Source organism: Emydura macquarii, unplaced genomic scaffold (assembly GCF_026122565.2).
Source record: "Emydura macquarii macquarii isolate MOO-44397 ecotype Brisbane River unplaced genomic scaffold, CSIRO-AGI_Emac_v2 contig_2432, whole genome shotgun sequence".
Classification (NCBI taxonomy): Eukaryota; Metazoa; Chordata; order Testudines; family Chelidae; genus Emydura; species Emydura macquarii.
In genome coordinates this window covers 678,054-705,430 of record NW_027132569.1, presented here as the reverse complement: position 1 = coordinate 705,430, position 27,377 = coordinate 678,054, and the positions used below count along the sequence as shown (strand labels likewise).

Below are 27,377 nucleotides of genomic sequence, written 5' to 3'. Positions count from 1 at the left end.
CCTTTTGCATATACCTACACACATAAACTGTGTTTATGGACTGTATGGAGCGATTTAAAAAAATGCAGTAATCAGCAATAAAAGCTGTACTATACAGGAGCAGAATAAGTCCAGTCAACAGACTTGCTATATTTACTGAAGCTCTACCTTGAAGTGCATTCTGCTCTGGGCCATAAAGGATTGAGAGGGTTGAAGATGTAGTGTGGTCAGTTGCTGTGGGAGAATGGGAAAGCCTTGCATTGCTGAAGAGCAGCCTCTCTGTTTGATCAAGATGTGACATGGGCAGATGCCAAGTGAAATCCCGTACTAGTTCAGGAAGACTGGGGCCATAATATGTGTTGTGGTGTGGGAAAGATGTAAAATGAGGATAACTGAGGTAATTCTTATGACTGTAATAAAGATATGGAGGATATGTGCAGGGAAGGGTGAAAGAACTGCAATCTGTTTTTCTTGAATAAATAGCATCTCCTAAGAAGAACTCTGATGAATTGTTGTGTTTTTATTTTGTTTCTCTGTTCATTTATTTATTTTATCTTGGTAGAATGTACAGACGGACATCAAACATGGTTGGCCTGAGCTACCCACCAGCTGTAATTGGAGTGCTAAAGGTAATGCTGATGAAAACTTCTTTTAACAAATGTCAGTAGGGCACTGTGATATTTTGGTGGGGATCTCTGTACTGTCCTTCTCATTCTCTCTGAAGTTTAATATGGTTCACAAACATTAATCGTTTACTGACCTAAAGGAAAATTCTTTTTGTTGAGAAAAAACAGATCAAGGTTCTGGCCATTTTCAAGTGGTAAAGATAACCAGGAGGATAAGGTCATAGCTCTGTGGGAGGTTACAGTACTCAGGGCAACTGAGAACCGAGTGGGATGCTGAAATCAACATGAGACTTTGATAGTAAATAAATAAACCACTATCCATGAGTTTAACTGAGGAGTAAGGTGTTCCCAGTTTTGTGCTTTTAAATGAGAAGACTGAGATGTTATAGCGATGATGTGTTATATTTGTGATTACTGTTCATGTCAACAAGGACCATGGAGATGATGAAGCCGCTGGCAGTTTATGTGAACTGTTGAGAAAAACCAGGCATGATTGTCTAATGGGTAAAGCCTTTATACAGGTCTTTGCTATATTAGGGATGAGTGAGTCAGCACAGACCTTTGCCTTTCTGTGTATTGAACTGAAATACACTTTGAAAAGATTCTGCCACCTCTTCAGTACTGTAGTTTAGCCAGCAATTCATCACCTGCCCGTAGAGTGGATATCCAGCCCTTCATAATGAGACAGCTATACCTCTGGCTTTATCTTTGTCTCTCATCTTCACACTATTTAGCAACCAGGTACTGAAATGCGGGAAGTATTCGTAAAAATATTTTTTGAGAAAGTGAATCTGGCTGGTTGTCTCAAGAATAGGTAAATACAGCTGGTTGAAATGGGTGCAATTTTTCTTGAAGAATTTTTCACATAAATTTTCCACTCATCTCTACGTGCTAATGGGATATGGAGCATTCTTTTGCCAGTTTCAATCCACTGTCTGATGACTGTGTAAAACAAGTTGATGGTGTCAGATGAATTCCTAGTGTGTAAGTGTCCACTCCACACGCACACATCGTTTCACTTGGCATAATCAGCACTCTTGTTAAAAGTCTAGGTAGCACGGGTAAGGGCTGAATGATCATGGAATCCAAGCTACACTACTTTTGCAGCACAAAAGGTGATGCCCATTAGCTGGCCCCATAGCTGTGTGTGTGTGTGTGTGTGTGTACCAATTTAGCAAACTGATAGCGGATGCTTTTAATAATAATTAATAATGTTACAGACGGGGCAAGTTATTTGAAACTGAAATATTGCGGAGCCTGCAAAGAATGTAGATATACCAGAAATAATGCGTGCGTGTGTATTTAAATAGCAAGTACAGCAGGTATCAGAGTTGATAGAACAGGCTGTATATACCAGATAGTGACGTTCTAGGGCTACCAGTAGCCTTTTGCCTTTTTGCAGAACAGTTCTATAATGACGCTGAGCCCTGCAGCAGCGACAAAACACATCAGCCTGCCTCTCTCACTTACACTCAATTGTGATTGTAAAATATTTCAATCCTGTCAATAATGGTAAAGCAGAGCAGCAGCTATTACTCTCTCTTTTGCTCAGAATAAATGATTTGCAGTTCATAAAGCAAAATAAATCTCCTGGGGCGGAAGAGGAATCAGGCACTGAGTGGGATACAGTGTTTCACTTCTAACTATAGGCTCACCAAGGGGAGGGCTGAACAATGGTCTTGTATTTAAGGCATTGGATTGAGGCTGGATTCATTTTCCAGCTCTACCACAAGCTCATATGGCATTAGCGACTTGACATACTCCAGTTGGAGCTAATGGGACAACTTCCGTTGAAGTAAATGGAGCAGGATCTGGCCCAGAATCTTTCTGTGCCTCAGCTTCTTTATATGTAAAATGGAAAAACACTATTTCCCTGTATCACAGGAAAGCAGTGAGGCCCAGGCACTTTTGAAATCTTCCCTCAGTGCAGGGTATTATGGTCCTGTCTTGCTGCTTTGGATAAGGGAGCTATATTTTCAAAATAAAAAACTGGGACCCTTTTGTGGCAAATTTTTTTTTAGGATCATGAAATACTCACACAAAAGACTAAAGTAAACTTCCTTACAAGTGTGTGTTGGTGTCACACCTGCCAGCTTCTGACTCACCAGTGACACTTGCATGTTTCTGTGGAGGATTTTTTTCCCTGTAATTCTGTGTGAAATCCTGCCCCCAGTGGAGTCAATGGCAAACCTGCCATCGACTTCAACAGGGCCAAGATTTCACCCTTTGGGTTTTGAATGATTTTATTATGAAACCCTGAACAAATGCATTTAACCTCCACTGTGGGTTTATCTACCCAAAGAATTTGTTTGCGGAAAGCTGGGGCGTGAATCTACCTACCCCTCCCACCCCACTAGCTCGCCACTAGGTCTTACTGTTTGCTTGCGGCCTGCAGCCCGCATTAATGGTTTGATCTCGTCCTCTTTGAAGCAGGGACTAGCTCAAAGTGGGTTCGCAGACTGTCCTGGCCCAGGCTGGCGCGGGGTAGATTTACACCACAGCTTGCAGGGAACTAAGCATTTGTGTAGACAAGCTGTGAGAGCTACAGAACAGCTTTGAAAGGGTCTTGGCTTATTCAGCTTTCCGCTTCCTACCAAATATTGTTGGTGAAGCTAAACGCTCATTCCACTAGGCTGTTTCTTCCTTGTAAACACAGAGCAAATTTTGTTTGCTGAAGCAATACATTTTGAACTATAATTCTGTAATTATTTTTTTAAAAACCAAAATGTTTTGATTGCTGATATTAAAAACTGGGACATTTCGGGTGTTCTCAATGAAGTTCCTGGGATATAGAGACCATCATATGAAAAACCAGGACTGACCTGGTAAAAATGGGACATACAATCACTTTTTACCATTTAAAATCTGTGACAAAACTCTTATTTAATTCAATAGGAGCACAATCAAGCCATATATTACTTTTATTATTATGAGTCTTATTTTAATTTAAAAAATTCAAATATTTGTATAAAATTACAAATGTATATACACACAAATACAAATTATTATTATTATTAACTCATTTGCTTCCCTCACTGGTGTCAGTGATTTTTAAAACAAAATAAGTACCTAAAACAATGAAGCTTTTAAAGGGACAATGTGGATACTTTGTGCACCATTTTCCCCATCTTTCCTATTCCCCACCCAGTTTCTTGAATAGCTCAGAGTTTGGGCTCAGTCTTTTGCAAGGGGGAACTTCCCTCCTTTAGTTGCTTCCTCTCACCAGGTCCTACTGAAAGTGTTTGAAAACCAAAAGCACAATTTATGATTTCTTTTCCCAGGCTCAGGCCACAAATCATCTCCCTAAGAGCTTGAACCTGTTCTCAGGGCTTGTAAAATCAGTGACAGGGCAGTCATTGATTTACCAAGATATGTGAAAATGACCCTAAGAGGGCAGGACTGAGACCCCAGTGTCCCCTGTTGCTCTTTGACTCTTTCTGAGACATTCACCAGGCTCTGCTTGGGTTTTTCACTCTGGGACAGCACACACTTGATCCTTCAAGGGCTCTGTATCCCACTCCATTTGCTCCAGTAGGAGTTCTGCATGTGGGAGGTTTATGGAATCAGGCCCAAATTATGGCCGGATGAAATCACAGTGCTTTGGTCTTGTTTAACTGTCCTGCTGGTTGGATAATGGCTGCAAGGTACTTAAAGCTTATAAGCCTTGTTTGCATCGTTTCCTTCAGGGCTGATCTTAAGGGGCAGATCCTCAGCTTGTGTAAATTGGCTTCAATGGAGCAATTGGAGTTTAGACCAGCTGAGGATCTGGCTCTGCCTCTCACATAAAAATAATTTCCAAACAGACTTTAGTCTTGCTAAAAGTGAAGGAATATGCCTATACAGGGACTGTGTTTAACAGCACTCAGCATAACGTTATGTCTAGCTGATCCCCTTCTTCATCCCTGGGATGCAGCCTCACAACCATCCGTATGCATGCATAAATAAAATGCAATCATCTTTCTTTTTCGATTGAAGTGCCTTGGGGAGTTGAGAGCCAACCTGCGACAGAGATTGAGTGTGGAGGATAACTTCCAATTTAAAGATGTAAATCTTTAATGCACAGTTAAAGGAGTATAACTCAGATATGCATGAATGTGCTCATGCTGGCAGCACCACAACGTTCTCGGCAATCAGGAATGAGTAAATGCTGGTCCCAGGCCAAACACAGCTGCACTGCTGATCTTTATATCATTCTCTCAGCTATAACTCCTCTTGCACCTTTTCTCATTTTGCTAGGGAGATGAGGGAAAGGCACATGACGTTTAAAAAAATACCTTACTCTCAGACAAAACATAACTATGGGCTCTATTCCGCAAGATGCTGAGTGCCCTCAGTTCCCACTAACTTCAATAGGTGATGCCGGTGCTCAGCACTTAGCAGATATGTTCAGAATCTTGGACAATTGAGTTTTATAACCTAAGATTAATACTTACTCCTACTGTACCTACCACCCCTCCACCCTCAGCTTTGTTATATAATTTATAACTCAGCAGAAGGCATAGGGAGAAATCTCTCACCTGAATGTGGATATTTACTCTATCACCAGCGTTGGCAGTTAACACTACTGTGATTCTTCTCCTACTCTGCAGTTTTCTGGAAAGCCTGAGGGAATACACTGAGTGAAAAAAAAGTTGATGAAAACTAACTCTTGGATATATAATAACGTGTGTGATGTAGGGCTGATATTAAAACCAACACGAATTAAATACCAAATATTACTAGTTTCCAGCATAACCGGGGGGAGAGAGTGTCTAATTGTTTAATAATTAAATATTATTATTAATAATTGTCTAATTGTTTCCCCATATTTCCTTATGTTTTTATATGTTTGTATTTATTTTATGTCTTGAAATTGAAATAAAAACCCACCTATTTAAAAAATCTGTACGTTCCCTAGATAAATGTATACTAGTATAATGCTGAGCATTCAGCATACTTAAATGCACACAGTGAAATATACAGATAACAAATGTATTGAGTGTTGTTTGATTAACTTTTGATACTGTTTTCAAATTTGATGCATACAACTATTGAAAAGATAAAGGTACTTTTTTGTTTGGATAGAGACCTCAGTGCTGCACAGAGTTCTCCCTAGTTGTATATGAAATTGGCTCTATAAATATGTCAGTGGTAAAAGCAGGAGGGAGACGGAAGGACGGGATGGTGTGGCGGATGTAACAGGAGTACATGTGGCTTAAAGGTCTGCATATATCCCCTGAGCACTCCGATGTATTTGAGTATTATACCTAATGAGTACATACAAATTTGGATGTAATATCTAATGAATATGTACCAGTTGGTCAGTAAACACTTGGTGTCCTTTGTGGGCTTGTTCTGTTGTATTAATTTAGATGGACCCAAAGAGTCAAAGGTGTAAATGTGACACAGTCCATCATTAGACAGGTTTGTACAAGATTGGAATACAGAGAGCTCATCCTGCTTAGTACAATGGCAAACACACCATTAAAAATCCATTTAACCTTTTATTAAAGATACAGAAAAGAAGGAAAAACAGTTAAACCCTTGAAATGTAAAATATTAAATAAGGTTTTCATTTTAAAAACATCCCTGATTCCCTTTCCTTTTAGGTGTAGAGTCTTTATAAGGAATATTCCTCTGTTAACAGTCTCTTAGATGGTACTAAAGATGGCAATAACTGGCCTTTTTGGGGAAAAGGACGAAGTTAGTTGAGATAGGCTGGAACTGTTGTTAAAATCTGATTCCATATCCTAGGAGGCAAAACAAGACAAAAATACACCAGAGGGGAAAGAAAAGAACAGAAAGGATAGAAAATGCAGTTTCTATCTCTGGTATTGACTTTTAATTACAGCCTTGCTGCCTGAGAAATACAGGTAGGGTACATAGTCTTATTAGCCACTCTGACACCTGGGAAACTCATACTAGCATGGAGCTGTTTTGGGCACTGCTTTTATCTGCCACTCTGGTCAAAGGCTTACAGCAGTTTTGCAAAATATAGTCTTGGCCAGCTAAGCCAGACCCTTATTAGACACCAGGCAATAGGAGAGAGATAAGAAAGAGAAGAAACAAGGTGTGGAAGGAGAAAGAGAGAGAATGTGTGTATGTCAATCTCACATTTAGTTGGAACTGGTGGAGATAGCGATATATGGCTCCCACGTTCTGGTCTGGTCAGGACATCTCTCAGGATCAGGATGACAAAGGCCCAGTAGTGTTATGGTAGATCCCAGCATCACAGGAGACCAGGGACATGGACAGGGGGAGGAGGGGCATGCAGGGGCATGAGCCCCCCAATAATTGGTGGGGAGAACAGAGTTCCGGTCCCCGGGGCCCTGGCGGGGAGCAGGACACAGAACTCCTTTTGGCCTTGGCGGGACACAGAACTCCTTTGGTCCCCAGGGCCCAGCAGGGGCACAGACCTTGCGCCTCCAAAAGTGCTGGAATTTAAATTCCTGTGTATGCCCCTGCAGAAGACAGCAGGGGAGGCAGCCATGACCCAGGATGGTAAAACTTGCTTCATACATGTTCCCCTGTCTGTCAGTGGTTTTTTGCAACCAGGTTCTTCTGCAAATTTTCCCCAAAAGTCTTTTTCTTTTTAAGAATCCTAAAAAGGAGTGAGTAATGGGTGTAATAACTTACTCCCTCATTAACTTGTTCACAAGTTAGGCCTAGTTTCTGTCACATTAATTTTGGTCTATTTGATTTCTGGTCCAACATTTTTTTTTTTTTTTTTTTTTTTTTTTAAATTAGGCACTATCTTAACCCATTCCATGTGCTATACCAATAAGCTTTTTTATTTGGACCAACTCAATCTTATTGTCTTTCTTTTGTACCTTTTCCCATCAACATTTGTTGTTATAAGTTATTTTGATGTTTTATAAACTTTCACTCACTTTTTACAGTTTTTACAGACATGGGCCTTCTTAGGTCACCTCTCCATTCTTTCCGTTCCTTGCACAGTGGAAATGTAATGGTTCCTCTGCCAGGGATAACTTTACATCCTCTGAGGTGGGGTCTGGAACTGGTCCTATGTGCTTGTTGTTTGACATATTACCAATTAAAACAAGCTCAGTTTTTGCTCAGACTTTCTGGCAAACGCCTTCAGTGGATGTGTGCCTTGTGAATTAGTAAAAACTGAGTAATTGCCAGGCATCAGATATTTCTTCCATTATTTTGCCACAAGGGAGACTGCTCTTGCTGTGTTTCTAGCTCAGACCGAAGTGAAATACATCTCATAAGTCATGAGGGAATGTCGTCTTGTGATAACTGCAGAGAGACTCAGCATACTTAGGTGGTTCAAACACAACAGGTGCCATTAAAATCTCACCATTCTAAGAAGATCCAGTAACCTCAATATTTTCCTAGCCTCAGGAGAGAGCACTGAACTGCAGCCAATGCAAAGACTGATGTTGAATATGTAACAGTGCCAACTGTAGACTGTGTAGGCATTGTAATGTTAGGGTGCTTATCCAAATCAGGATTCCAAATCTTTTGACATTCAGCATTTGTTGATCATAGTTAGATCTCATGCGTGCCCATAATTAAAACAATAATTTTTGAATGTACTTTGTTAAACTCCTGCCAGATCTTCCATGATCATAACACATTGCAGGGTAAGTTAGAACAGGCTCTGATTAAATCCAGAAGCAGTGATGGATATTTTTCATATTCCACAGAGTGGTGCTTTCCTGATTGTTAAAGATTTAAACAAGCAGAAATTGCGTTGTACTTATAAAAGAAATGACCATGTTAACACACTTTTTTCCACACCTTGCAGAATGTAGACAAGTGGTCCTTTGATGTATTTGCACTAAACGATGCTAGCGGGGATCATGCGCTGAAATTCATTTTCTATGAACTTCTCACACGCTACGATCTGATCAGCCGTTTCAAGGTTAGTAAATCTGAGATGAGTCTTTTCTTTCCAAATCCCCAGAAGTTCATTGAAGCAAATAAACTCAGACTTCATTCAATTTATGTTCCATCCACACTGTAACTTTTACTGTGTTGAAGGACCTAGTTGGAGCAGTAGTTCCCCCAATATCTGCAATAAAGGTCTGTTGAAATCATGTATGTAATTGTATTACAATTCTGCAGTAGACTGGGGCTCAGATAGGTTCCCTTCAAAGTCAACAAGAAAAATTAAGTAGATTTCATTGGGACCAGCCCTTGGACTTTTGCAGGGCTGCATCACAGTCCTGGAATGTAATTCAGTCACATTTACACTTCAAGAAGGAGCTGTGTTTTCACTGTTTCAGGAGATTGTCCCTCATCATGGTAGCAATTACAGCATAGATGAGTCCGTCACTAAATAACCATAATTTTTGAGAGAGATCCTGGCTAAACTGTACCTAGAACATTGGGAATACTGAACTACACTCCTGTGTGCTGTGAAATCTGCAGATTTAGTCACTATGCAAATAAACATTGTTGATGCATTACTGGTAATTAATTGAACAACTTGCACTGGCTATAGGTTTATATTTAGTGTTATCGAATTATTGATGCGTCCTAAAATGAATGTATTAAAAAGATTTTTCAGTTGGGGGACACAGTAGTTTAAAATCTCAGGATACATTTCATCTTGGCCACTCTTCAGATCTGGGACCGTGTCACCTTCAGTATGGATGCTGCCACAATCTAAATAGGAACTGTGACCCCTACTTGTCTCCCCTCAAAATTAAATATTGATATTTCTCTTGCTTCCTATCAAGCATGCCATGTTCATAATACATCTGTTCTGATTAGAATTTGTACTTTTCAGAAGGAAGCTCTATCAATGATCTGTTTTTTCCCAATATCTTGTTTTGTCAACACTGTGATCAAGTCCTTGAACTAGAATATAGAAACCTTTTATCACTTTCCCCACATAAATTTCATTCACAGAGCCAATTACCGATGTCAGCTTCATTCAGCCTTTCAGATCTGTGCTGTTCATATATCATTTCTGAGCAGTTGTGTACTATTGACCAGAGCCATCAACAAGACAGTAATAGAGATACACTGTATGTTTGGGGGCCAATTTACTAAGCTCTCTCTCCATTCAGGCAAATACTTCACCCTTATCTTGCTTGACAGATCTTTGCTTGTCCTGCAGCCACTCAAGCTTTAGATTAATTCTTCAGCTGTATACAGAGCTTGAATCATTTCAAGCCTTCAGTTCTGTTCAGTTCTTGAGGCCCTTGCAATAATGGAAGTAGCAGGTGCACCACTGGAACTATTTTTAAATTCACAGGCCCTTATTTTCCTCTTACACTTTTGAGAGGATACCCCGTTCCAATGTACTGTTTATGCTGAATGTTGCCGCTAACCTAATTTTCTAGAGTTTAGAATTGCATAGCTTGCAAAAGGAATTAAACATTTAAGCATAAAAGAAAATTAGAGATTGGTGACCTAGAGGTGTCCAGATCCAGATGCTGGGTTTTATATTTCAACCGTGGATAGTCATCTCTATTAAATCTGGTACGTGAACAAAAATGGTGGAAAACTCACAAGGAAAAAGCTGTTTTCATGAGATTTCCACCGTTTTGTCTTGGCCAGAATCTCCCTCTGACCCATGCTCCCCTCGCGCCCATCTTGCCCAGAGGTTCCCATTCACTATTGTTGTCTTCTGAGAAGGGGTCCACAAGTCTCCCACCCTTTGCGCTGCTTCTTCAGAGCTCCCTATATCTAAAGAGGATCTTCCAGCGGTGGTAATTGGTCAGATTCTGCTTCCCGCTTTCCCCCCACACACACTCCCACCATGCACACACAAGGCAGAAGAAAGTAGTGTACAGTTTGCTTTTGGCTGGTAGTGCCACTTAAAGCACAGCTTCATATAGCCACATAAGAACTTCTGAAATTTTAGTTTGAGCAGGTGGTACTAGCATTAGGGGGGCAGATATTGCCATTCCCTTGAACGTTTGATTTGTCTAGTGACACTCTCCTACCCAGGAAAATGCCAAATTCTGCCCTCTCATATGTACATAGTACTACTGTTGAAGTAAATGAGTGTTGCAAGCCTGTGCTATGTCTGAGGGCAGAATTTGCCAAATAGTTACGAAGCAGAAACTCAAGTAAATAATGCTTCTCTTACGGAATGTTTCAGTCTAGCTGTAATAGGTACTGTTGAAAATCTAGGCCATGAATTGTGAAGCAATGATGTGTAACAATGGGTCATGGGGGAACAGACAGACACTTTGTGACCTATATTGAAACATTTCTGCAGGGGCAATCAATCAGGGGCTGTCTGTTATTTTTCATTCTGCATGTGTCTTCAAACAGGCATGTAGTAGTGTACTGTCTTGTATATGTGTGTGTGATTCAGCCTTGATGTGATTAGGAATGGGTAAACTTCTTAATTTACTGACAGTCTCTGCTAAGGTGTTTTAGGTTATTATTTATTTATGAAGCATCAACCACATTTTGGGGCACTAAATGAAAGTTACTCTTAAAAATGCTAATAATTAAAGATAATTCTGTTCTTAATGCATTTAACTTCATCTTTCCCTTTTTAGATTCCCATTTCTGCTCTTGTCTCCTTTGTGGAAGCACTGGAAGTTGGATACAGCAAACATAAAAATCCTTATCACAATCTAATGCATGCAGCAGATGTTACACAGACTGTACATTACCTCCTTTTTAAGACAGGTGTAGCGGTAAGTACGTGAATACCAGAACAGTGAGACTGCAGCATTTTTGGTCATTAAGGAGATTATATACAGTGGAATCTATTCCTAGTGTAGGTGAACTTGGTGTTTCTAAAGTGCTATCAAAAATGAAAAGTGCGCTCTTTAGGTGCTTAGTATTATTGGAGAACTTGGTGTGAAACGCCTTTTATAGTGATCTTGGATATAGTGAAATTCTGTTTATAATGATCTTGGAGTGGAAGAATGGTCTTGTGGTTGGAATGCTAATCTTGAATGACCTGTGATTGGTTCCCTGCTCAGCCATAGAATTCCTGTGTGACCTTGGGCAAGTCACTTAGTCTCTCCGTGCCTCAGGTCTCCATCTTGAAAATGGGGTTAATATTTCTTTAAAAAGTGTTGTGAAGATAAACACATTAAAGATTATGAGATGCTCAGATGGTACGGTGATGGGAGCTGTAGAAGTATCTATGATAGATTGGTTATAATGAAACTTAGTGAAGTAGAATATCATGATCCTTCCTTGAGAGAACTAGTGCTGACCTCACCTCCTGTGAGGTGATGCATGCTCCCAGGGATACCTGGAGAGGGGTGTTAGACCCTGCATTTAACAATGACTTGAAGTCAGGAAAACCTTCAGGGAAAGAGACTAAAGAAGCTCAATCTGTGTAGATTAACGAAGAGAAGGTTAAAAGGAGACCTATAAGTACCTACACAGGGAAAAGATCTGATGACAGAGGGTTCTTTAATGTACCAGACAAAGGCATAACAAAATGAAGTGACCGGAAACTGAAGCAAGACAAATTCAAACTAGAAGTAAATTGCAAGTTTATAACAGTGAAGGTAATTAACCATTGGAACTATGTACTAAGTAACGTGATGGATCCTCCATTTCTTGAAGTCATTAAATGAAGACTGGATATCTTTCTAATAGATCTGCTCTAGCTCTGCCAGAAGTTATGAGCTTGGTGAAATTCTATGGTCTGTGTTAGCCACGAGGTCAGACTAGATGACCATAATGGGCCCTTCTGTCTATCAATGAATTCCCTCAAGTGCAGGGAATTTAATTGTCTTTGTCTCTGGAACCAGAAAGGAGAGAGGCAGAGATCCCAGTGAAATGGAGGTTAATGTAAAATAGCATTAAATGTTTTATAACATTATCTCTTGTTATTAGAGCTGGTCAAAAATTTTTCATTGAAACAGTTTTCCATCAGAAATGTTGTTTTGATTAAACTGAATTTTATTTGTTGTGAAGCTGTATTGATTTTGGCAAAATTTTGTTTCAGAAAATAATTGGAAAAAAGAATTTCAAAAATGTCAAAAAATGGGATGTTTTGACATTTTAAGAAAGGAAACTTTCAATATTTTTGTTTTGAAAGGAGTCTTTGTTTCTCTTTATTTTATATGAAAATGCTTGAAATTGAAAATAAACATTTCAAATTTATCAAAACAAAGTGCTTCAGTTGACCCAAAATAAAAAATATTCAGAATTTCGTTCAGTGAATGAGATGTTTTGGTTTTCTTCCCAATTTGGGATGAAAGTGTTTTTTCTGAAAGCTTGACATTTTTCATGGGAGGGAAGAACCCATTTTACAACCCATATTTATTGGTACACAACTGAACGAATTGGTTGCTATTGCTGTGGCTGGTATATTGTTAAATGAAATTGTGCTGTGTTTATATTTTTTTAAATATGTTTCATTTACTGCTTTTCCGAAATAGCCTCCTTACACACTTACCATTGTGTTCTGCATTGACTTCTCTCATTGCAAGTATGCATGTACCACCTTCAAGCAGAAACTGAAAAAACCTTAGATTTCAGCTGAAAAGTATCTCTTACATAATCTCATTTGATTCTTCAAGGTTTGTGGTTAAAATGTGTAATAGTAGGAAGAAGATGAAGAAAGCTCCCAGTTGCAAATGACTCAGGATTGTTAGGCGTGTTCTATACTACAAAGTTAAATCAACCCAGCTATGTCACTCATGGGGTGTGAAAAATCCACACCCCTAAGCAGTGTAGATAAATCAACCTAACCCCTGATGTAGACAGCGCTAGGTCAATGGAAAAATTCTGTCGACCCAGTAACACTTCTTGGGGAGGTGGATTGCCTATGCCAATGGAAAAACTTCTACCATCAATGTAGGGAGTGTTTACACTAAAGCACTACGGTGGCACAGCTGTCTCTGTTCTGTAGACAAGCCCCTAGTAATGCTTGCGTCTTCCTCCTCTCTTGTTGGTAGTCCTCCTTTTCCTCAGCTGATAAATCTTGGAGATGATGTTGGTTTCTGAGACTGCAACAGAGAAACCTAAAGAAATACTAAGGCCATATCTATACTGACGGCGACAAATTCGCCACCGCCAGATCTATCTTTCAGGATCGATTGAGCGGTCAGTATAGACCCGCTCAATTGATCAGGAAGTCGACTGAGTAAATCCACCCCCTCAAGAAGTGTAGCGCTGCGTCGACGGAAACGCTGTTCCCATTGGTGCAGCGCAGTGTAGACAGCACGCAGAAGGGAAGCAGAGCAGTAGACGTGAGTTACGCAGACTATGCAGAGTAGTTTGCGTAACTCCCGTCGACTGCCGCCGAATCACAAGGTGAGTGTAGACCCACCCTAAATCTCCTATGCTGAATGTTAATAAAAGTTTCAGTAAAGACCTAATGCCTGATTCTAATCTCACTTTGACCAGTTACTTCTGATTTCACTAAAGTGAATGAGAGAAGATTCAGACCCACGACTAACTATTACAAACCAGAATAATACCCCAAACTGTTCATTGTAGATATTTAGCATGTAGGTTAAAGAAAACTCAATGAAGTTCATAATTACGAAGGATATGAAAGCCATGTGTAATGTGAATTTTATTACAATGGTGAGCAAATTGATTCCTTTCCTCTCCTCAAACAGCGTAAGATGACACACTTCCTACCGTGCAGTTCTGCTGTGAACAGTGACTATGTAAAAATGGCTCCTACTTATTCAACATATCATCTGCCCATGTGTTTTCAGGGTCATGTTTGGTTACTTTACTGTTTTTTGGCATGTTAGTACTGCAGCACCAGCACAGTTGTGGGAGAATGAGCTGCATTCTTTTCCAGCTCATGCATCAATAGAACTCTGTACGTGCCATGTTATGCTCTCTATTACACGTTTGACCCCCCATTGAAGACATCAGGGCTCTGCAGATGTGGCAAAAGGCAGAATTTGAAGGAAATGGTGTAACCATGGAATCAGGCCTGCTGAATCTTTATTACTGATGATGACACATGAGTGAGATACAGCACAACCTGGATTTCAGAGCCGAGGATGAGAAATGGCAGTTAGAAAAATTATCTTTCTATTTTTGAGCTGAACAAAAGGGATGTGAAGTCCATTGAGAAAAAATAAATCGGGAACCCCACAATGACATATTTTTCCAGAGACAGTTTTCGGGGTATAACTGTACTTTAACAATTTATTACTGATACTGTTAAATTAATGCCCATTCTCCCACATCTTAACTAACCACTTGAGTCTGCTCCAACGGACATCAGTGGGAAAACTTCTGTTGACTTTGGTGGAATTAAGATCTGACCTTAATTTTCTTTTTCTTTGTCTCTTGAGAATTGGTCATGAGCTAGTTAGTGAGATTTTTTTATGGGTTTTTATCAGCATGTGATATAGTTGGTTAACTTCAGCATTGTTAGCTGGCGCTCCTAGTCATCTTTTGTTTTTAGAAGAAATTCTTGTGCTACTTATAGGAACAGAGAGTGGATTTGGGTTGTCAGCTATTGAACAGAATGGGGCATAGAGATTTATACTGAGCTCCTGAATTTCATCTTCATATTTTTGGTGCCTTTGTTTTTAGTTTACAGTTTTGTGTGTGTTTGTTTTACAATAAATTGTTCAATGTTCAGTTGTTCAGATCTATTTATTTTAAATGTTTTGCCTGAATAGATTTAATACCCATAAGGTTATTGCCTTGCCTTTGATAATAACCCTAATAGTAAGATTGCAAGGCACTCTTTTGGGGGCAGGCAGAGGAGAAACAGACATACTTAACAGATGAACAATGATTCAGTAAAAATATATAGAGGATCTATTTCCTTCCCCCTGTTATCAACCGGCTCAGAATCTAAAAATAGCTTTCTGAAAGAGCTTTAATGATTACACATTAGATGATAACAAATTAGTGCCAAATGGTGACCTTGGGCATGTGCACATGAGCAATGTTATTTCAATGGGAGTCCCTGTGTGTGCACCCTAGGGCAGAGTTTGGCGTACTTATTCTGATGGCTGCTAATAATATATAGTGGTGCCGAATCCTGCAATCTTTGCTCAGTTTTTTGTCCTTAGTCAAATTTCCTTGGATTTTAGTGACTATTATTGGTTTCAGTGGAAGTCTTACCTGAAAATAAACTGAGTAAGGATTTCAGGATTTTCCGTTTAAAAGCATTAAACATGGGATTTTCAGAAATGGTCAGTGCTGGCCTAAGTCTGCTCCCATTGAAACTAATGGTAAAACTCCCACTGACTTCAGCGGGAGCAGAGTTATGCTAACACTCAAAAAAATTTGAAAACTCCACCCTGCAAATTTCAGGAACAAAAAGGTGCCAACATGCTTACCCAGACTAAACTCCTGTTCACCTCTGCCCCCAATGAACCAGATTACACTAAATAGCAGAAGATACCCCTTACTACATCTTTTGCCTTTCATCTCTCTCTTCAGATTATACAATGTTATTTTATGATTGTTAGATTATACTTACATATAACAACACAGACGGCCCTATTAGTGTACATAATTTCAGAAACCAAATGTAAATATTTAGAGCAAAGTGCAATTTAATACAGATTTTTGTTTTCCTTTTTGCATATCTATGGGAAATACATTTTATTTAAAATGGGAAGGTTAATGAAGAATAAATTCCCCACTTTAAGCTTGGCTCTCTGTCTTGTTCTTTTATGCATATGCACTTCTGGTAAACAGGGTTTATCCAAATTATGAGCGGAAATGTTTGTTCGTGCTCCATCTAAAAATATTGGCAGCCCATTTCCATAATACCTTTTGTCTCACCAGGAAAAATCCAATGAGAAGAATTTCTGTTGGAGATTTGGCCATGGTCACTACCAAAAAATACAGCCCCCAAAGATTGATTGTGATTGAAAAGACAGACCAGGAGACAGATAAATATTTTGTAATATGTACCAGTACTTATCTTATCTTGGCAGTGAGGTCTTTTATTATATATATACACACACACACACACATCTGGATAGACTCCAAAAGTCACCTGCTATTGAAACGTATAATATGTAAAGTGACAATTATAAAAGCTGTCTCCTCTGTTGAAATAGTGGGGAAGGAGAGCTAATAACAGATTACATCAAGGAGGCTGAGATATTTAATGCCTATTTTGCTTCAGTCTTCACTAGAAAGGTTAATTGTGACCAGATAATTAACAACAAGGGGAAAGGAACACAAGACAGAATAAGGAAAGAATGGGTTAAAGATTATTGAGATAGGTTAGATGTATTTAAGTCAGCAAGGCCTGATGAAATTCATCACAGTCCTTAAGAAACTAGCTGATGCGGAACCATTCATGATTATGTTCGAGAGCTCCTGGAGAATGGGTGAGGTCCCAGAGGATTGGAGAAGGGAAAACATAATATCTATCTTTAAAAAGGGAAACAAAAAGGTCCCAGGAAATTATAGATCAGTCAGCTGAACTTGGATACCTGAAAAGATACTGGAACAAATTATTAAACAATAAATTTGTAAGCATCTAGAGGACGATAGGGTAATAGCTATGTGGATTTGTCGAGATCAAATAATGTCAAACCAACCTAATTTTCTTCTTCTACAGGTCACTGGTCAAGTGAATAGGGGCGAAGCTGTAGACATGATATATCTTGATTTTTAGTATGGCTTTTGACAGAGTCCCACAAGACAGTCTCATAAGCAAACTAGGGAAATGTGGTCTAAATTAAATTACTATAAGGTGGGTTCACAACTGGTTGAAGACCATACTCAAATAATAGTTCTTAATGGTTCACTATCAAACTGGGAGGATGTATCTAGTGGGATTCACAGAGGTCTGACCTCGGTCCAGCCCTAATCAATATTTTCATTCATGACTTGGATAATGGATTGGAGAGTGCGTTTATAAAATTTGCAGATGACAGCAGGCTGGGAGGTGTGGCATGTGCTTTGGACGACAGGATTAGAATTCAAAATGACCTTGACAAATTGGAGAATTGGCCTGAAATCAACAAGATGAAATTCAGTAAAGACAAGTGCAAGGTACCAAACACTTAGAAAGGAAAAATCAAATGCACAACTACTACTGCCTAGACAATTATTCCTCATTTTGTATTAGTGAAAAGGATCTGGGATTCATAGTGGATCACAAATTGAATATGAACCAACAATGTGATACAGCTGCAAGAAAGCCTAATATCATTCTGGGATTTTTTAACGGGAGTTTTGTGTGCAAGATAGGAGAGGTAATTGTTCCAATCTACTCTGCCTAAGGCCTCAAGGTAAGTTCTGGGCACCACACTTAGGAAAGATGTGAGCAAACAGGAGAGCAGTCCAGAGGACAACTAACAAAATGATAAAAGGTATAGAAAATCTGCCTGATCAGGAAAGGTTAAAAACCTGGGCATGTTTAGTCCAAAGAAACCTGAGGGCGTACCTGATAACAGTCTTCAAATATGTCAAGAGCTGTTATAAAGAAGACTGTGATCAAGTGTTCTCCATGTCCACTGAAATAAAGAAGTAATGGGGTTAATCTGCAGCAAGGGAGATTTAGGTTAGACATCAGGAAAAGCTCTCTAACTACAGTATAAGGATACTTAAGCTCTGGAATCCTATTCCAGTGGTGGTTGTGTAATCCCTGTCATTGGAGATATGTAAGAACAGGTTAGACAAACACCTGTCAGGTTTGGTCTAGGTATACTTTTTCCTGCCTCAGAACCGGGGGCGGAAGGCGCTGAACTAGATAACCTCTCGATATCCCTTCCAGCCCTACATTTTTATGATTCTTAATGCTGTTATTTAGGGACTCTGGAATATTTTGCTTCTTTATTTTGGGAGGAAACAGTATTCTGGAACATGTGTAATGATTACAGAGCATGCATATTCTTGATTTACACCTGCAAAATTTGACTCATTATATCCAGATATCCTGTGTATATGTGAGTCACTGAGACTTTTGCCTGAAATAGAGGCTGGAAGATCAGCCCTTTGTGTGTATAATCTTTTTGATGTAATAGGTCACATGAATGGTAAATACTCCGCATAGACCATTATCAACTTCAACTCAAGGTAATTGGTGAAGTGTTTGCTATTCCTTGGGAATAGTCCCAAACGGTTGTTTCCAGTGCCAAATTACATGTGACATTTGCTTTAAAATCTATTGTAGCAGTGTGGAAAAATCCTTTTCCTCCAATAGAACCAACAAGGGACTCCACAATGCCAGGTGTCAGCAGTGACTTTTCAGTTTCATTTAACTTCTGAGAACAGTTTTTTCTATGGTGCCTTTGCTTCGCTCAGTACCTTCCCTTCCTTTACTGAATGTTACAGGATACAATGCTTCTCACTAGTAAAAGGGCTTAGCTTATTTTGCATTCCTTCATGTGTAAGAAGGAAATGCAGGGTACGGTACTTTCCTGTCTGCAGGTTTTGTTCCAATCGATACATTAACTTTATTCCAGGGCACAATGCTGTGGGTGGCAGACGTCTCAGAGCCAAACCCAGTCCTGAATTTTGTGCCCACCCAGGAACTCCAAGTGAAGTCTGTAGGGCTTTCTGGTGTGCAAAGGATACCAGGTCAGGCTTATGCCTAGTGAATAATGACTAGTTCTTCACTAATATAATCCAGATAAAATGATAGGACCACAGGAATTGCCATGCAGGGTAGATCAATAGAACATCTACTCAAGTATCCTGTCTCTGACAGTGGCCAGCACCAGCTGCCAGAGAGGAATGTGCAAATTTCAGTAGCAGGCGATTGTGCACTAGCATGGTGGAAGCTTGTGCTTAACCCAGGCTCTTAGTGGTTGTCATGAGGGTTTCGTCCCTTAGCTTCATTATCCTATTTAATTCTACTGAGAATATTCTTGTTGTTCACGTTAGTATCTAATCCTTGTTTGAATCTGGCTACGGTCTTTGCCTTAGTAATGTTCATTGCGTAAAAAAGTATTATAATCCATTTTAAATGGGAGCCTTTAGTTTCATCTGGTGACCTCTTGTTCTAATATTAAGGGGGAGAAGTGAAAAAGGAGCCCCTGACTCATCTTCTCTGTCTCATTCATTTTTTCACAGACCTTCATCATGTCCCCCTTTATTTAATTTCTGTTTAAACTCTGTAGTCCTAATCTCTTCCTTCTCCCCTCAGACAAAAATCTTTTCATAACTCTAATCATTCTCCTTGCCCTTCTGTAGACCTTTTATGTCTTCATTAGGTGGGGTGACCAGAAAAGAGCACTGTATTCCAGGTGAAGAGCTGCCATCAATATATGTAACGGCAGTTTAATACTTTCAGTACTATCCTAAATCCGATGTACAAAGTTAATACTGGATTTTTATAAATGTTTATATTTCAGGGGAATAAATACTCAAGCACACAATTTAGAAATATTCTTAAGAGTTGCACTGCATAGATATCTATAAAACATTTTTTTCTCTCGTTTTTCCTTTCTTTGATTAACTCTGTTGTTCATGTGTGACTCAATTATTTTTTTCTCCTTTCTGAATATTATCTGATTCATCTTGATAATTACTGGAAACTACTCTGTGATCTCTTTGTGAAACCACACAGTTGTATGCAAACGGTAAACGATGAGAGCCCTTCCTGTGCTTTTGTAATTCTTGATAATGGCAGAGCTATAAAACTGTTGAAGCACAGGATTTCTCAGACACTTGTGTTTGATCCAAATGGGGGGAAAAAAGCCTGCTGGCTTTTATGGTTAATAAGCAGATCATCATGATTATATCAGATCTGAAACTGATAACTTCTTTGGAACAAATTAACATAGGCACGGAGACAAGGAATCGGCTAATTATCTCCATCTTTCTTCTTTGTATCCCTTTCCTGTGTTTCCTGGCATGCATTCCACTCACTTTTGCATTGGGAAGCTCATCTAGTCCTGACTTGTTCTCACTCGCTATGCACACAGTGAGTCTTTTGTTTAGACTCTAGTGGCTCTTCTTAGTAGTTAATTCTTCATATTCATTATGCCTTTGTGAACGACAACCATGCCTCATTTCCCTTTCTTTGTTCCTAGTTTGGGTCCAAAGCTCTTTCTTTGATTCATTTCTTTCTTTCCATCATCTTTGAAGAGTTTGTTCTGGATTGTTTTTTTACCCCTTAACATTTCCTTGCTCTCTCTCCCGTCTCGCTCCCCCTGCTTCTCCTCCACCATGAGAGAGCCCTGCTGCTTTCTCAATCATTCTTAACGGCTTTGTTCTTTAAAGCTAGCCCCATTCTGCAAGATGAAGTCCTTCTCAGCCTAGTAAAAGGTAATATTACCACTTGGATAGAGATTGCATCTGTTCTCTGTAGGCTACCTGGCATCATCTTTGTTTTCTTTATTAGGGTTGTAGTTGAAGTGGGGACTGAAAACTTTACCAGAGGTTTCATTTTTTCCCTTTTGTCACAGACCTATTTTAACTATACATTGTTTACACTAAATTTTATTTGTCGTCCACTGTTCTTCTGTAGTAACCCTAGGCTGTGTTTTCTGTGGATGTTCTCAATAAAAGGCATTTTACTCCTGCCCTCGGTCGCCCTCCTCTCCATTTCAAGACCCAGCATTGCACTGACCTTGTTTGACCATGGAGGGCCTGATGGGACTTCAAGCCTGTTAATGACTCTCCAACTATATCAGAGTAGTAACAGAGAGGAGAGAAGGAACTCCAGGAGCTGAGCACACTGCTTCCATTTGGAAAGATCAGGTCTGGAGAATTGAAGTGTGGGTCTACTGCATGCCACTTCCTAGAGAGCCAGCAGCCTGGCCATCCCAGATCTTACTTAACATTGTCAGAATGATGGTGCTTGAAGATTGACATCATCTTCCCTGATAATAATAAATGCTATTTATCCTTAGGACAGACACAGCAGTGTAGAGACAACGCAAGCTTTGCTAACCACCAGTGTTCTTCAGTTCTAATTCTGGAGGGAACATGGATGGGGATGAGAGAATAGTTCGGTTTCCATGCTGTTCACACCTTGTCCATCTGAATAAAACTGCCAAAAGGAGCTACTGGGATGATCAGAGGAACAGAAGGCCTATCTTGTGAGAGGAGACTAGAAGAACTTGGAAATCTGGATGAGAAGGATGAGAGGGGATATGATTGCTTTCTATAAATACATTGGGGGGGGTAAACACCAGAGAGGCTGAAGAGCTATTTGAGCAAAAGGACAATGTAGGCACAAGAACAAATGGATAGAAACTGCTATGAACAAATGCAGGCTAGAAATTAGAAGATTTTTAACCATCAGACAGGCGAGGTTCTGGAATAGCTCCACAATAGTTGAGGGAGCAAACCTCTTAATTAGTTTTAAGAGAAAGTTGAACAAATTTTTGAGTGCAATTGTATGGAGTTGCTTGTGATGTTAGGGGGCAGGGCTCAGAAGCCCTGAGGCTTACTTCTGGTATGTGTCTTGTGTTCCTAAAGCTCATACTTCAGGGTTTCAGCCAGCACCTACTGGGGTTAGGAAGGGATTTTTTTTCTCCCCCAAATGTTGGGATTTAAAAAAAAAAATGTTCTTCCTTTTCTCTCTCAAGTGCTTGGCTGGCCGGTTCTTATTCATGTGCTTAGGATCTAACTGATTGCCATATGTGGGGTCAGAAAGCAACTTTTCCCCAAGTCAGATTTGCAGCGACCATGGGGTTTTTTGTCTTCTTTGTCAGCATGTGAGTGTGGGTCACTTGCCAGGATTATCTGGCTATATCTCCCTTAATCATTCCCCTGCCCTTATGGTGGCCTTGGGCACTGGTGCACTTTGGTTCCTTCTTTTCTCTGCCTGTAGCACATAATAGTCTTGTCTCTCATTGGTTGTAATACTTTGGTCTAATTTCGGTTGCTGGGTGGTGCAGGTGGCCTGTGATATACAGGTGGTCAGACTAGATGATCTGGTGGTTCCTTTTGGCCTTAAACTCTATGAACAAGAGTGCCAGTTCTGATGATGATGGTTTGAGCTGAGCAAAATATTTTAATGCTGACATCTGATACTGTTTTTAAATTGAAACCTGACTTTGTATCCCAGCTTTAGGACTGCAGAGCCTCCCCAGTTGGGGAGGGTCAGGATTACCACAGAGGGGGAGTGGTGTGGCAGGCGTTCAGGTGATGGCCAATGGTGGGGGGTGCTGTGAATATGCAGAGGTTGGGGGAGCTGGTCATAAGAAAGAGCTGGATGGGACCCTACTTGTAGCGCCCCACAAAATCTAGGGTTATGCCTACTTCCAAGTTGCAGATTCATCTAATTATATTAATAGTATTGACGGTATCTAGTGCTTTATTTTCAGTATACTAAGCAAACGTTAACTACTTTAATCCTAATAAGCACTCCTGGAGGTTGGTGCATAATATAGGTGGGGAAATTGAGGCACAGAATGATTTAATTGACGTAAGCACTTTGGAAAATGGGACTTTAGTTCCTACATCATTTAGCTGCTTTTGAAAATGCTACCCCATGACTTTCTGAATATTTTTCAATTAAGTTCAAATAAACAAGTAGAATTAAATTTTTGTGATGCTGTATACTTGCTTTAATATTGCAAAGTGTTTGCTTTTTTCTTAATACACACAACATTAATTCACAAAGGGTCTCCTAGTCATTGGGAATTAGCAAGGTTCTAGTGTATTTGAGGCTTGTAACATCACTATTCTAGGCAAAAATAGCTGATTAAATGTGTATTTTATATAGTGTGTGTGTATTTGCACATGCACCATTAGGCTTTGTGTTTCTCTAAGAATAGCAAACTCTCGCTTGAGCTTGCATCTTTTTTTGCTCGTATTCCTTTAAAGAAAGTAAATATTCTCTTCCCCTTGCTTCAGCCTTTTTAGTGTCAAAACTCTTTAAAATATTTTGCCAGGGTTTAATTTATTTAGATGGACCTTCAGGAAAAACAGTGATTCAGCTTTCATGTATGAGCTGGAGAAGTTTGCTTTGGAACAGCTGACAGGCTGTTGGGAAAAGGCAATGATTTGCAGTGTGTGTTGTCAGCAAGGGAGAGCTTGCCTTAACAGACTAAAGCTTTAGTGCCTGTGAAAATGACAGCTTACCTGGTTGTTCTATAATCTCTTTTTCAGCACTGGCTGACAGAGCTGGAGATCTTTGCTATGATCTTTGCAGCTGCCGTCCATGACTATGAACACACTGGAACCACCAACAACTTTCACATTCAGACACGGTGAGTCAATGAAAGGATGGAGTGTGGAGGAAAGAATGCCTATTTTGTCTCTACCTCTGTCTCTGGCTCTTCTGGGACTTCTTTTTGTTTTGTGTTTTCTTTTAATATATATGTAGATAGAATGGTTAAAGAATCATAAGTGGAAGAAACTGAGATATACTGCATTTTGTGATCCTGAACATCTTCCATTCCTTGGGGCAAATTTCTCTGTTACACCAGAATAAATCTGGAGTAACTCCACTGACTTCAAATAGAGTAACCTCAGCTTTACACTGATGCCCACTGAGAGGAGAATTTGGGCCAGTATCTCATATTTCATAAAGCTGCCAGTTGCTAAATAAATGGTTGGCCATACTGGAATAATTTGGAGGTATTATGGTTTTGTTTCTTTTTCCATTTGTTTAACCTTGAAGAACCTAACATTGCAATGAATGAATCAAACAGAAAGCAGATATTCGTCAATCAACCAGAAAGAACTGGAAACTACACATTAGGAGCCTTCACCAGTGTCTCTCCCTGCAGAATGCCATGTCTGCAGCAATAAAACGTGTTTACGACACGTCAGTGCTTATTACAGCAACCATATGTGAAAACACTGGAGAACACTGCAGGACATTTAGGTGGCCAAGAACTTGGATAGACCAGTGCCAGTTTGGAAGCGGGCAACTCTTTTGGGGGAGATTTTCAAAGGCACAGAAGTTTGTTAGGCATCTAACTTTCATTGGCTGTCAGAGAGAGTTAGACTCAGGTGTTCTCAGTACTGGTGGCACTTGTTGCCCCATGAATTCCTTGTATGAAATAATCAATTCAGAAAATAATTCTGGGACAAAACTTGTAATCCCTTCCTCACACAAAATAAGAATTTTACCTTAGTAAGAATTGAGCAAAAACCTCATATTTTCACCCACCAACTGATATTTATGTAGCACTTAGCAGCCAAATATCTCGCAGAACTCCTTTTAAACCTTGAACACAAAATTTGGGTTGGATTTAAGCAGTGAATAGGGTTTTGTGCAAGGTTTCTTCACTGAGGAGAATTTCAACCATTGGTCTCAATGTTTTCCCCAGCTACATAACAATGAGTACAGCATTACACTTGCTCTAAAAACACCAATATATAGTCTGTAATTGTGAATCATAGTAATGTTTCTGAATGTGAGACTGTTAGATAATGGAAAGAAACATAACTTTTTCTCTGTTTTTAAATTTTAGGTCGGATCCAGCCATTCTGTACAATGACCGATCTGTGCTCGAAAATCACCATGTTAGTGCAGCCTATCGCCTTTTGCAAGATGACGAGGAGATGAACATTTTGTCTAACCTCTCAAAGGATGATTGGAGGTAAGAATAAGCAGGAAGGCCATTTGGAGAAGTTACAACTGGGCCATTTGTGGTTACTGCATTTTTTTAAAATAATGATATGCATCAAAATATAATGTACAGCTATATTTTTATTACTGAGAGAAAGGATGTTTAAAAATCTTTATCCTATTTTTTCTCCTGTCACTTTCATCTCCTATACCCTTAGGACTAAATTCAGAGGTGATGTGTGAAATTAGTTAATTTATAATAGAATATATTTATTAGCCTCTCATAGATCTCCCTGCACCCACTTACCGCTGTGTAAGTGGGTATATTGGTGGCCTGATTTTCATTTACCCAAAGACATAAATTACATTTAAGCCCACTCCAAGGCCCCTTTATGCTGCCAGAACATTATAAATGAGCCTTAGTGTAAATGAGAATCAGGCCCAGGGAATATAAGTGCATGTATAGACATGCCAAGAAGCCAGAAGAAGGTATAATTTAAGACAGGCACTCATGATGGAAATAATTTATTTTAAAAATCAGAATTTTTTAAAATAAGAGATTATTCAAACTGAAAAAGGGCTTTATATTTTGTTTTTAAATTAAATAGCTGAAACTTTTAAAAATAACAATTATGCATAAAACAAATGTAGCTACCTGTGCTGAAGAGTCTTTAATTGTACTAGATTATATTAATCAGAGTTCTTTCTCACTGGAGGGAAAGTATCCTGAGTTGCGTTATTGCAGACAAACATATAGCGGCTCATATATGCATTCAAACCAAACAAAGTGCCGAGCACACTCAAGTCTCATTGACTTCAGTGGAAATTGAGGGCACCCAGCAGCACTTTTCTGGGCCCTGGTAAGCTGGGTCAGCAGGGAAAGCTTACCCTCTTCCTCCTCCCATGGGTCTGTGTTCCGTATTCACCCAGTCTTTCCAGCACAGAAACCCTCAGGATCCAGGATGGCAATGATCTGGCCTAAACCCCAGAACCACATGTGATTGATTTCATTCAAAAGTCAGCACTATGGATGATTGGCTAGGTAGGACTCAGCATCACTCAACCTTCAATCAACTCATCTTCTTGTGAACTCATAAACAGACAAACACTGAAGAAAAAACATGTTGACACTAAGAAAGTCACAGAATCCTGAAAAAAGAATAAAACCCACTCTGAGTGTTGTGGTATTAAAATCTGATTGACTTTTAAAGAACTAGGTTGTCTGTTTACTTTTTGCATTTCATTCACCTTGCACAGTGACAAGGAGCTGGACAATTTCAGTTAACAGCATGATGCTGTTGTGTGTACGGGATTTTTTTTTTTAATTTAAAGACAATCTGTTTTCACTGAAATTAGATATGCAAGATATCAAAGAAAACTTATTTTTTAAATTGAAAACAACCTCCAACAGTATATAGAATGTAAACATCATTACTTACAAAAAAATCTGTCATGGCACGTCAGTACAGTTGGATTCATGCAGGTTGTGAAGTGCTTTGGTATGTAGGTTTCTATACCTATGATGATGATATTTCAAGGAAGAGGAAAATGTCCCAGTTAAGCAAGGTACTAAAGCATATATCTACATTGATGTTAGTGGGATTACTCAATGTGCAGAATTAAGCATGTCATTAAATACCTTGCTGAAACTTAATGAGGGCAGAAGAGGGAGGTGAAGAGATATTGAAAGAAAAAATATTAAAGGAAGTTGTCCAAGCAGATTGGGCTCAAAATTTAAATTTTGTCTTAAAAACAAAATGAAAAATGAAAAGGGGGTAGGGTTGTACAAAGCACAATGGAATACATTCATCTCTAGTATAACTACATTCTCCTCAAACTTAAATTTGGGCCTATGGCACATGATAGCTTCCTTGATTCTCTTCATTTTTTCCACTCTCTATTAGCATCTTAATCCACCCCTTCTTCCTCATAATATCATTTTAAGTATAACATTTTTCATCCCAATGCAGTTCATGACATGCAGTCATTGAAATGCTACAACCTCTTGGATGGAGGCCATCAGCTAACCACACAAGCAGCAAACTGTAGAACATTGTATTTGTGGGGGAGGTAGTTTTGGCCAAAGAAGAATGTCATGGAAAGTCTTATCTTAAAGACCACACACAGTAAAAAAACCCCATGGAAACTGGATTTATCTATCTTAGGGTATGTCTACACTGCCGGGTGGCAAGCATCAGTGCAGCGGCAGTATATATGTAGACCCGCTCAGTTGATGGGTGAGCATTCTCCATTCGAGGGCACTCTCGAGGGCATTCTCCCTGAAAAGTGGAAGCAGCGCTATGAAGATGCCATAGTATGTCAATGTAAGTATGTTGACGGGAGATATGCAAGCTACTTTATGTAGCTTGCATATCTCCTGTCAACCACCGCCGCCAGTATAGACCAGTCCTTAGAAAGATGAAGCACTGAGTCAACAATGGGAAGTAATTCAGACT

The 27,377-nt window shown here is 39.5% G+C and overlaps 1 protein-coding gene across 14 annotated transcripts in view; it reads left to right on the top strand.

Annotated features, from left to right (window-relative positions):
- The window catches only part of PDE1C (phosphodiesterase 1C), a 445,397-nt gene that overhangs the window by 343,960 nt on the left and 74,060 nt on the right, over positions 1-27,377 (top strand). For all 14 annotated transcript variants that reach the window (XM_067562472.1, XM_067562461.1, XM_067562459.1 and 11 more), the window contains 5 exons: positions 542-608; positions 8,359-8,475; positions 11,078-11,218; positions 23,511-23,611; positions 24,824-24,952. In XM_067562472.1, the coding sequence (XP_067418573.1) occupies positions 542-608; positions 8,359-8,475; positions 11,078-11,218; positions 23,511-23,611; positions 24,824-24,952 (555 nt within the window). The remainder of the gene's footprint in view (positions 1-541; positions 609-8,358; positions 8,476-11,077; positions 11,219-23,510; positions 23,612-24,823; positions 24,953-27,377) is intronic.